This window comes from Aquarana catesbeiana, unplaced genomic scaffold, assembly GCF_042186555.1.
Source record: "Aquarana catesbeiana isolate 2022-GZ unplaced genomic scaffold, ASM4218655v1 unanchor233, whole genome shotgun sequence".
Classification (NCBI taxonomy): domain Eukaryota; kingdom Metazoa; phylum Chordata; class Amphibia; order Anura; family Ranidae; genus Aquarana; species Aquarana catesbeiana.
In genome coordinates, this window is record NW_027362661.1 from 1,735,773 (window position 1) to 1,748,281 (window position 12,509).

A 12,509-nucleotide genomic window follows, 5' to 3' on the forward strand; every position below is an offset into this window, starting at 1 on the left:
AAATTAATATTTTGCTGCTGAACCCCAGAATCTCCATAAATCCAGTCTAGATACATAAATTGTGTCTGCAGCACAGAGAAGGAAGATTATCTGAGAGAAATACAGGAATACAGAATGGGGAACACAGCTCAGGAAAGTGACCAGGGGATTACAGGCTGATATCACCCAGTCCCCGCCCTACTCTGGACCAATCAGTGAGCAGTATGGGTGGAGGAATGTATTTAGTGTTAATGACCCACCTGTGCTGATCTCTGTAGGAGTGTCCTCCTGTATAAATGTCCCCGTTATTCCATCCTCCTCCATAGACTGCTGATCATCCTTCACATACCTCTCTTCTTCTTCTGCTTTAACCTCAAATTCTATATCGATTGGATCTCCACTCTAAATCAAGAAAATTAGAGAGAATATCAACTATAAGATATAATCTTTATTATTGTGACATCACATAAAAAAATCTACACATTGGTGTTGATTTACTAAAGGCAAATCCACTACGCACTATAAGTGCACTTGGAAGTGCAGTCGCTGTAAATCTGAGGGGAAAATCTGAAATGAGGGGAAGCTCTGCTGATTTCTATCATCCAATCATGTGCAAGCAAAAATGCTGTTTTTTATGTTCCCCTCAGATCTATAACGACTGCACTTCCATGTTCACCTGTAGTGCACAGTGGATTTGCCTTAAAGTGGAGGGCCACCCTAAAAAAAAAAAAAAAAAAAAAAAAAAAAAAAAAAAAAATCGCCAGAAATCCTAAAAAAAAAATTAAAAAAAAACATTGGAAAATAAACAAATTTTAAACTTACCTAAACCCTTGTTGCTAGGCAGTCTTCCTAATCTGCTTCTTCCTATTCCGTGGCGTGTTCTTCTCCTCGGTGAGCGGCCCCATTGTCTTTTGGGAACTGTGTGTGTTCCCAGAACACCACGGGGCCATTCACAGAGCAGAGCGCCGCTCGCGTGTGCGCAGTAGGAAACTGGCAGTGAACCTGCAAGGCTCCACTGCCTATTTCCCTTACCTAGGATGGCGGTGCCGGGACCTGAGAGCCGAGGGACGGGTCGGCCTCGGGCAGCCGACATCGCGGCCACCCAGGACAGGTAAGTACTTATTTAAAGTCAGCAGCTACAGTGTTTGAAGCTGCTGACTTTTAATTTTTTTTTTTCAGGCCGGAATCCCGCTTTAAGTTAATAAATCCCCTTGTCTACTTAAGTTCATGTTCTAGATGATCCATCCAACTAACCTTGTAACAGTGAGGGATGGTGTGATCTTCCTGTGTTAAATCCTGGGAATACAGAGGATGGGGACATCTCTCTGGTGGGTTCCTGGTATTAGGTGGCTCCATCATATCCTTGTGTCCTTCTGAAAACTCCTCCATCACTCCATCCTCCTCATCCTCCTCTTTATACTCTTCTTTAACATCAATATTATCATCTCCGAGGTTTCCACTCTGAATATATAATAAAACATTCATTGTAATAAACATGCTGTGTATAAATCAGAACTACCAATAATTGTCAATCATCTACCTGATGATGGTGAGGGATGGTGTGACCTTCCTGTGTGGAATCCCGGGAATACAGAGGACGGGGACATCTCTCTGGTGGGTTTCTGTAGCAGGATGACTCCACTATGGTGTCCTGGTACAGATCTTTGTGTTCTTTTAGATACTCTGACTCCTCCATCACCCCATCCTCATCATCCTCCTCTTTACTCTCTTCTTTAACTTCAAATTTAGAATCTCTCAGATTTCCACTCTGAATATAGAATAGAAAAGACATCAATGGCAACAATGCAGATAATGTACAGATCCTAATGATAGTATCAGTGATTGTTCCTCATCTACCTGATGATGGTGAGGGATGGTGTGATCTTCCTGTGTGGAATCCCGGGAATACAGAGGACGGGGACATCTCTCTGGTGGATTCCCATTACTGGATCCAGCTGTAGGAAACACACACACTGACTGAATACATTGTTTCTATGTGTTTATCAGATGATGGGGGATCTAGGTGGAGCCTCCGTACTGCTCTCTCCTTTACAATAAAGTCTCCTCTTACCCGGTGATGTGAGGGGCGGCTGATTGTCCATCATGACGTCCTTGTAGAGATCCTTGTGTCCTTCTAAATACTCCCACTCCTCCATGGAGAAATAGACAGTGACATCCTGACACCTTATAGGAACCTGACACACACAATGATACAGTCACCATCCAGACACATCCCTTGTCTGTTACTGGATAATGTCCCAGAATTCCCAGCACCGCTCACCTCTCCTGTCAGCAGCTCCATCATCTTCTTGGTGACTTCTAGAATCTTCTGCATGTTGTGTCTCTCAGGTTTTAGGGAGTCACATGGAAGCACTGTGATGGTCATATGATCACCTGACTTCACAAGAGGAAATCTCTGTATTGAGGAACCAATAGGAATATCATGTTAGAATCCCAGAATCCTCCTCACCTCTCCGGTCAGGTCTGTGTTTTATTAATAGAGATAAGAGTGATGTCATGTGACCTCCAAGAATCCTCCTCACCTCTCCAGTCAGGTCTGTGTTTTATAAATAGAGATAAGAGTGATGTCATGTGACCTCCCAGAATCCTCCTCACCTCTCCGGTCAGCAGGTAGATGATCTCCAGGGTGAGGTTTAGTATCTTCTCAGTCATGTGACTCCGGTCCTCCTCCATCCTCATTTGTGCCATCATCTATGAAGGGTTCCCTGTAGACAGATAACATTGATGTCAGATAATTATCTGGATTGGTATTGGTTGTACAATAATAGGATGAGGATATCAGCAGGTAATATTAAGGTCAGTATTTATTTAAGCACTATGGTCCCCAGTGAGAACATTTAATCTGGACAGTTTAGTGTTTGCTGTGATTCTTGCAGTCTGGGAGTCTTGGAAAAATTTGGATCACAAATTCCATTCTCTATGTTGGGTGTGAGATGAGGAGATCCAGGAATCAGGATAAAGGTCAGGACAAGCAACAGACGAGAACATCCAAGAGATGAAGCCGGGGTCACTACACAGAAAATCAATCCAAGGAAACAACAGGCAGGACGAGGAATAGCAAGAAGGAGCTCAGAGACAAATGAGAATATTGCTCAGCCAATGGGAGATTATCTCAGCATGACTTACATAATGAAGGAGATGAGGGGGAGGGGAGGAAGTCACTTATGGTGACCATAGAGACATGGAAATTCAGCTGGTTCAGCAGGGATCGGTCACATTTCCATCCATGTGTGGTCACTGCCGGATAAAAGTCACCTGATCAGCGGCTGCAGCCAATAGCTTCATCACTGATCTGTGTATTCTGAGAGCGGAGGAGCGCCCCCCATTGTCAGAATACAATAGTGTAGCGGGGAGGATTCCCCCATCCCCCTCCAATGTGTGGATGGGGAAATACTTCAGTTTTTTCCTCTCATCCCGCTAATTGAACGATAAAACTGAACCATGTATGACCAGATTTGGTAACAAGATATATTAATCATCTGATCCCCCTGAAGGGGTTAATCTACATATTACCTCCTCTGCCGCCAAATCCTTTAGGGTCTTCTCTCTACGTCCTTCCAAATGGAATGTTCAGTCTGTATCTGACATCACTTCCTGTCTGTATCTGACATCACTTCCTGTCTGTATTCCACAGAGACTTCCTGTCTGGGTAGAAGTGAGATCACCACTTTGTGGAGCTCAGAGGAATTTCAGCTCAAGAAACATCTCATAGTGTGAACACGGCCTTGTGCTGTGTGTGTATGTACTGTATATCCTTCCCCTTTCTCTCCTCCCTGAGTGTGTATGAAGAGGCGGAGCTCTGAGTGTGTATGAAGAGGCGGAGCTCTGAGTGTGTATGAAGAGGCGGAGCTCTGAGTGTGTATGAAGAGGCGGAGCTCTGAGTGTGTATGAGGAGGTGGAGCTCTGAGTGTTTATGAATAGGCAGAGCCCTGAGTGTGTATGAAGAGGCGGAGCTCTGAGTGTATATGAAGAGGCGGAGCTCTGAGTGTGTATGAAGAGGCGGAGCTCTGAGTGTGTATGAAGAGGCGGAGCTCTGAGTGTGTATAAGGAGGCGGAGCTCTGAGTGTGGATGAAGAGGCGGAGCTCTGAGTGTGTATGAAGAGGCGGAGCTCTGAGTGTGTATGAAGAGGCGGAGCTCTGAGTGTGTTTGAAGAGGCGGAGCCCTGAGTGTGTATGAAGAGGCAGAGCCTTGAGTGTGTATGAAGAGGTGGAGCTCTGAGTGTGTATGAAGAGGAGCTCTGAGTGTGTATGAAGAGGCGGAGCTCTGAGTGTGTATGAAGAGGCGGAGCTCTGAGTGTGTATGAAGAGGCGGAGCCCTGAGTGTGTATGAAGAGGAGCTCTGAGTGTGTATGAAGAGGCGGAGCTCTGAGTGTGTATGAAGAGGCAGAGCCCTGAGTGTGTATGAAGAGGTGGAGCTCTGAGTGTGTATGGAGAGGCGGAGCTCTGAGTATGTATGAAGAGGCGGAGCTCTGAGTGTGTATGAAGAGGCGGAGCTCTGAGTGTGTATGAAGAGGCGGAGCTCTGAGTGTGTATGAAGAGGCGGAGCTCTGAGTGTGTATGAAGAGGCGGAGCTCTGAGTGTGTATGAAGAGGCGGAGCCCTGAGTGTGTATGAAGAGGAGCTCTGAGTGTGTATGAAGAGGCGGAGCTCTGAGTGTGTATGAAGAGTCAGAACCCTGAGTATGTATGAAGAGGCGGAGCTCTGAGTGTGTATGAAGAGGCGGAGCTCTGTGTGTGTATGAAGAGGTGGAGCTCTGAGTGTGTATGAAGAGGCGGAGCCCTGAGTGTGTATGAAGAGGCGGAGCTCTGAGTGTGTATGAAGAGGCGGAGCTCTGAGTGTGTATGAAGAGGCGGAGCCCTGAGTGTGTATAAAGAGGAGGAGCTCTGAGTGTATATGAAGAGGCGGAGCTCTGAGTGTGTATGAAGAGGCGGAGCTCCTGCTGGAACAGCGGTCGGAGGAGGAGTCTAGGAGGGAGATGACAGAAAGCTCAGCAGACTTGCAGGAGTGAGCGAGGAGGATCCAGTTCCTTTGCCATCGGAGGTGAGGAGAGTGTGAAGGATGTTGGTGACTCTGGTAGATGAAAAGCTGGGAGTCATATTGCTCTGGTGAGTGGGGAAGCACTACTAAGGGGGCGCCCTCACCATCACGTGTGTAAGAGGTGGAAGAAGGCGTGGCTACACTACAGCTGGCACAGTTTGGAGCACCGAGAACTTTACACCTTATCAACTTTTCATTGATTGGTGGACATTTTTTTTGAGTAAAATAAGTTTGTTGAAGTAGATGCAAACTGGAAGCAGTGGACTTGCAGAGAACACTATATTGAGCACAAAATATTATATGATTATATGCATTTGCACAGATTTTTAGTTTATTTAATATAGCAGCAAATAATATAAGATTCGTGAGGTAGGTGTAAAGTGGAAGCAGTGGGTCTGCAGGGAACATCATCTTGAGCACAAAGCACTTTATGTTGTATATGAATTTGCACATAGATCAGTTTACTTCATTTATTGATAAACACCATAAGATCAATAAAGTAGGTGTAAAGTGGAAGCAGTAGATCTGCAGAGAATATTATTTTGAGCACTTAGACCAGGGGTGGATCCAGAGTCTAGTCTCGGGGAGGGGCACTGCCTGAAAATATGTTTTTTTGGGGGCAATTTATCGGGGAAATGGCTGGTGTTGGCGCCTCAATCATCCCGGTACCATGGTTGTTATGGTGTCAGGATGATTGAAGCGCATTATTTCTATTTTTATATTGTTATATGAAATGAAATAGTTCAACTCACCATAATGCAGAATCAGTGGGATCCCTGAGTGTGTCACTTGCCACGTCACCTTTCACCAGATGCAGATTGTCACTTACCATGTCACCTGCCACACGTTGCGGATTGTCACTTGCCACGTTGCCTGTCACCAGATGCAGATTGTTACTTGCCTGCTACAGTGGTCTCTTACTGCGTCCCAGAGTCAGGCAGCAAATTTCCAGTCAGACAGTAGAGAGATTATGTCATCTCTCTGTTGCCTGCGGCTGCCCGCACAGTGAGGGTGGAACTGCAGGGCAGGCGGTGAGAGATGATGTCATATCTCTGCTCCCCCACCCGCCAGCTCCCTGATTAGCCAGCAGCCCGGTCACCGACCAGCCGTCCAGCCTGCCCACGCTCTCACCCGCGGAGCCGCCTTCCCGCGGAGCCGCCTTCCCGCGGAGCCGCCCGCGCTCTCACCTGTGGAGCCGCCTGCCCACGGAGCCGCCCGCGCTCTCACCCGCGGAGCCGCCTTCCCGCGGAGCCGCCCGCGCTCTCACCTGTGGAGCCGCCTGCCCACTCACTGACCCGCATTCTCGGAGGGGGCAATTGCCCCGTTACCCCCCCTGGATCTGCCCCTGACCTAGACAGGGATTTCAAACTGGTGGCCCTCCAGCTGTTGCGGAACTACAAGTCCCATCATGCCTCTGCCTTTGGGAGTCATGCTTGTAACTGTCAGCCTTACAATGCCTCATGGGACTTGAGACCCCTGAAAACTTTATATATGAATGTATATATATCCAGGCCTGAACAGCAGTTCTCAAAAAGAGTTCCCAAAAGCAGCAGGACTCCAGGGACAGTGTGAGAACCTCTACACCCCCAGGACCTAAAACGGAGGAGGCTGCCAGATGCAATATCCAGCAAGCTTTCCAGGGACAGTGCCACCAGCTAAACCCAATCCCATGTGTTGGGACAGGTAACAAGGCAGCCAGGTGGGGCTGCTATTTTCAAGAAAGGGGACATAGAGCTTCTACAAGGTCAGGACTTTGCTAAAATTTCACCAAGAGGTCACAGAGCTCCTATAAGTGGAATTCTTCGCCAAATCTAAAGAGACTGTCGTTATTCTAGAGGGGACACAGTCCAGGATTTGCCATTTTTCAGAGTACAGAGTGAAGTTGCCTTTATGTTGTTCTAATCGAGTCATCGAGTTGTTCTATTCTCCATCCAAGTTTTTTCCCCAATAAAACAATAAAAACAAGCCCATGGACTGATTCTTTGTCTTTGTGTGAGAATTGGAAAATGCTGTGTTGCCTGGCTGTGGGGGACCCAAAAATCAAGCGGCCCTCTAGAGGATAGAGCTACTTTAAGGGCTCATGCACACAGGACATTTTTGCAGCTGCTGTTAGGGTTGTCTAATATATGCTAAAGCTGCTACACACAAAGTGCTAATCACTTGGAAACATGAAAAAGTAAAAATAAATATAGCGCTCGCAAACAATAAAGAAATATGGAATGAAAAGTAATAAAGCAACACAAAGTCCAAAACAAGTGACTCAAGGTGCTCCGATCCAAAATGAAGAGAAGAAAGGTGCTTCAAAAAATTCAGGCGCACAACACCCCCTCATGTGTCCCCACTCACCAGATCCACGTAACCCCCAGCTTTTCAGTCTGGTGGGTCACTTAAGGCTTAATATGGATGTCTTTAGGATGATGGACAGAAGATCAGGTCATCAGATCCAGGATTGCTTGGTGAAGGGTTTCAGCCAGACAGGACACATACCCAGAAGTAAAAAAAGGAACTGATAGTGAAGTACCATCAAAAAGGGGTTTATTGAACAAAAGATGGGTACTTACAAAACATAGGATAAAAACAAGCATCAAGCATGGAGCAGATCGAGTAAAACAGCCGCTTCGGCGTGCGTTCCAAACGACCGAAAGTGACGTCAGAAATCCCAGAAATAGCCTCGTACACACGATCAGATTGTTGGAAAATTATTGTCTGTTGAAAGACTGTTGACCTAAAATCTGACCATTAGTACGCTCCTTTGACAATTGTTGTCCAACTTTCTGGAAAATTGGATCACGATGATCCGACTTGTAGTGCAACTTGTGTGCTGAGGATCTTGAAAAGAAACCCCGTGCCAACATGAAAAAAAAATCCAGTGTGGGGTCCCCCCCCCCAAGATCCATACCAGGCACTTACAGGCAGAACTAAAACCCCACCAAATTTGTGTTTTTGAGAGTAGCTTTTGAGCAGAAAAGGCACCTAATGCCACGTACACACGATCGGACTTTCCAGCATACTTGGTCCAGCGTACCGGAGTCCGTCGGACAATTCAATCGTGTGTGGGCTCCAGCGGACTTTGTTTTCTCAAAAGTTTGACGGACTTATACCGCGTACACACGAGCGGACTTTACGGCAGACTTTGCCCGGCGGACGGGATTTCGTCAGACAATTCGATCGTGTGTGGGCTCCAGCGGACTTTGTTTTCTCAAAAGTTGGACGGACTTAGATTTGAAACATGTTTTAAATCCATCCGTCGAAATCGAGTCCGGTCGAAAAGTCCGCTCATCTGTATGCTAGTTCGACGGACAAAAAGCCACGCTAGGGCAGCTATTGGCTACTGGCTATGAACTTCCTTGTTTTAGTCCGGTCGTACGTCATCACGTACGAATTCGACGAACTTTGGTGGATTGTGTGTAGGCAAGTCCGTTCATTCATAAAGTCCGTCGTAAAGTCTGTCGAAAAGTCCGCCGAGCAAAGTCTGCCATAAAGTCCGCTTGTGTGTACGCGGCATTAGAATTGAAAGATGTTTCAAATCTGTACGACGGACTCGAGTCCGGTCGAAAAGTCCGCTCGTCTGTATGCTAGTCCGACGGACGAAAACCGACGCTAGGGTAGCTATTGGCTACTTGCTATGAACTTCCTTGTTTTAGTCCGGTCGTACGTCATCACGTACGAATATGTCGGACTTTGGTTGATCGTGTGTACGAGGCATTAAGCCTCGTACACACGATCAGATTGTTGGAAGATGATTGTCTGTTGACAGACTGTTGTCCTAAAATCTGACCGTTAGTACGCTCCTTTTGACAATTGTTGTCCAACTTCCTGCCAACAAATGTTGGATGACATGCTAGTAAATTTTCGGCGGACAGCGGTCTGTTGTCAGACTTTCTGATGGTCAGTACACAAGTCCATCACACAAAAGTTAAAAGTACAAACACGCATGCCCGGAATCAATGCTCACCAAACACGAAATTAGCAGAAGGAGCACAAAGGGTGGAGCTCAAGAGCTGAAATTCCTCGTAGTACATTACTACGTTCATGTTTTTTGGCCGACAATTGTGTACCGTTAGTATGCAAGACAAGATCCAGGCACACGCCCTTTTGACAAAAAATCAGACGCTCGGTTGGCCAACAATCTGATCGTGTGTGCCAGGCTTAAGTGTCCAAAAATGTGCGAAAAAGTTCAAAGAAGCTCAAAAATGCACAAAAAAAAAATAAAATGAGCTAAAGGGAGGGTTTGTAAAAAAAAACGCTTATGTTTAAAAAAGCTCAAATAAGCTTGAAGAAGCTCAATAAAAACGCGCAAAAGAGCACAAAAAAGTACAAGCTTCTTTAACCACTTCAATACCAGGCACTTAGACACCTTCCCGCCCAGACAAATTTTCATCTTTCAGTGCTGTCGCATTTTGAATGACAATTGCGCGGTAATGCTACACTGTACTCAAACAATTTTTTTATCATTTTGTTCCCACAAATAGAATTTTCTTTTGGTGGTATTTGATCACCTCTGCATTTTTTATTTTTTGCGCAACAAATAAAAAAAGACCAAAAATTTTGAAAAAAAACAAGTTTTTCTTTGTTTCTGCTAAAATTTTTTGTAAATAAGTACGTTTCCTTCTTCAATGAAGGGCACTGATATGGCTGCACTGACGGGCATTGATACGGCGGCACTGATGGGCACCGATGAGGTGGCACCAATGAGGTGGCACTGATGAGGTGGCACTGATGGGCACTGATGATGGGCCCTGATAGGCGACACTGATAGGCACTGATAAGTGGCACTGGTATGCGGCACTGATGGGCACTCATAGGTGGCACCGATGGGCACTCATAGGCGCCACTGATGGGCACTCGTAGGTGGCATTGATGGGTACTTATGGGTGGCACTGATAGGTGGGCACTGACAGGTGGCACCAATGGACACTAATGGGTGGCACTGATGCCCCTAAGGGTGGCATTTCTGGGCATCACTGCAATATACTGGTGCCAATGAGTGCCCATTTGTGGGCACTGACTGGGCACATGTGGATGGCCATGGGGTACATACCTGGCCATCCACATGTTGCCCCTCTCCCTGGTGGTCCTAGTAGCGATCCCTGGTGGTCCAGTGTGGTCATCTGAGGGGGGGGGCTGCGCTGATAAACAATCAGACCCCCCCTGTCAGGAGAGCCTCCAATCGGCTCTCCTCTACTCGCGTCTGTCAGATCAACGGCTCTTCCTATTGACATCGTGATCAGCTGTGATTGGACACGGCTGATCACGTGGTAAAGAGCCTCCACCGGACCACCGATCACCGCGATGCGTGCCCTCGAGAGCGCGCGGTGGCATGTTATCCTGCTGGATGTCATATGACGCCCAGTCAGGATAACTGAACCACCGCCCGGCCGTCATCTGCTATGGGCCGGGCAGGAAGTGGTTAAGCTTTTAGGCACAGAAATAAAAGCTCAAATGCCTGTAAAAGCAGCTTTTTTTTTGAGCTGCAGTGTGCATGAGCCCTAAGGTGCTTTGTCTTTAATTAACTCATCCACAACGTGTTTTTAGACCATATTGTCTCTTGGGAAAGTTAATTGGGAATTAAGACAATTGTCTCCAAGCTGACTTGGAATCTGTATCATAGATCAAAATTTTAGAAATGATAAAAATAGGATTTTTATAACAGCTTACCTGTAAAATCCTTTTCTTGGAGTACATCACGGGACTCAGAGGTCCCTCCCCTCTTTTTGGGATTTATGTATATTGCTTTGCTACAAAAACTGAGGTACTCCCGGTAAGGGGAGGGGTTATATAAGGGATGAACTTCCTGTATTGGGTGTGCCAGTGTCCATCACCTGAAGGTGACCTATATACCATATACTTATTACTATGGCTCTGTGTCCCGTGATGTACGATAAAGAAATATATTTTTTTCCATAAAAGTTGACATATATGTAACCCTCATGTAGATCATGGGCATTTTCTTCCCTTGTCCTGGCCTTGTACCCTAGTGTAGTGTTGACTTATTGCCTCCAGGCCCACATGTGAACTGCAGGTCATCATCACAAAGAAGAACAAGATGACCAATAATCCATATCCTTACCTCCCACCAAAAAGTCTACATAACCCGAAAGGGGAGGGGTCAGGTAGACCATGTAATATCAGCATGTGACATCATCTATAACCTTAGACACACTCCTCTCCTCCCTGCTCCTGCTCAGGCCAATCAGAGAAGAAGGAATACCCTGGAAGGAAATCAGCACATTCTTTTAACCAGAGACACTTTTTCCCCCCGGGCTCTCCTCCATCAGGTCATCCTACAGTACAGGAGAGACTTTTCTCTCTAATTAATGTCAGTAGAAGACCTGGAGAAAGCCTGTTCTGTGTTCTGAAAGAGCAGATGGAACACTTTACCTTGTTTGTTCTTATCATTATTATTACTCTATACCGAGTGACTATATGACTGGCATTGTCCTAATACTCTACTTTACCTGACCACCGCACTCTATACACAGGGCTGTATATGACATGTTCCTGACCACTGCACTCTATACACAGGGCTGTATATGACATGTTCCTGACCACTGCACTCTATACACAGGACTGTATACGACATGTTCCTGACCACTGCACTCTATACACAGGACTGTATGTGACATGTTCCTGACCACTGCACTCTATACACAGGACTGTATGTGACATGTTCCTGACCACTGCACTCTATACACAGGACTGTATGTGACATGTTCCTGACCACTACACTCTATACACAGGGCTGTATGACATGTTCCTAACCATTGCACTCTATACACAGGGCTGTATATGATATACTACTGACCACTGCACTCTATACACAGGACTGTATATGACATGTTCCTAACCATTGCACTCTATACACAGGGCTGTATATGATATACTACTGACCACTGCACTCTATACACAGGACTGTATATGACATGTTCCTGACCACTGCACTCTTTACACAGGGCTGTATATGACATGTTCCTGACCACTGCACTCTATACACAGGGCTGTATATGACATGTTCCTGACCACCGCACTCTATACACAGGGCTGTATATGACATGTTCCTGACCACTGCACTCTTTACACAGGGCTGTATATGACATGTTCCTGACCACTGCACTCTATACACAGGACTGTATATGACATGTTCCTGACCACTGCACTCTATACACAGGACTGTATATGACATGTTCCTGACCACTGTACTGTATACACAGGACTGTATGACATGTTCCTGACCACTGCACTCTATACACAGGGCTGTATATGACATGTTCCTGACCACTGCACACTATACACAGGGCTGTATATGACATGTTCCTGACCACTACACTCTTTACACAGGGCTGTATATGACATGTTCCTGACCACTGCACTCTATACACAGGACTGTATATGACATGTTCCTGACCACTGCACTCTATACACAGGGCTGTATATGACATGTTCCTGACTTCTGCACTTATTTATGGTTAAATC

At 46.2% G+C, this 12,509-nt stretch overlaps 1 protein-coding gene across 1 annotated transcript in view; it reads right to left on the reverse strand.

Annotated features, from left to right (window-relative positions):
• LOC141121836 (uncharacterized) overlaps positions 1–12,509 on the reverse strand; it is a 963,509-nt gene that overhangs the window by 494,246 nt on the left and 456,754 nt on the right. Inside the window, exon 10 of the mRNA XM_073611566.1 lies at positions 1,520–1,747. Within this exon, the coding sequence (XP_073467667.1) occupies positions 1,520–1,747 (228 nt within the window). The remainder of the gene's footprint in view (positions 1–1,519; positions 1,748–12,509) is intronic.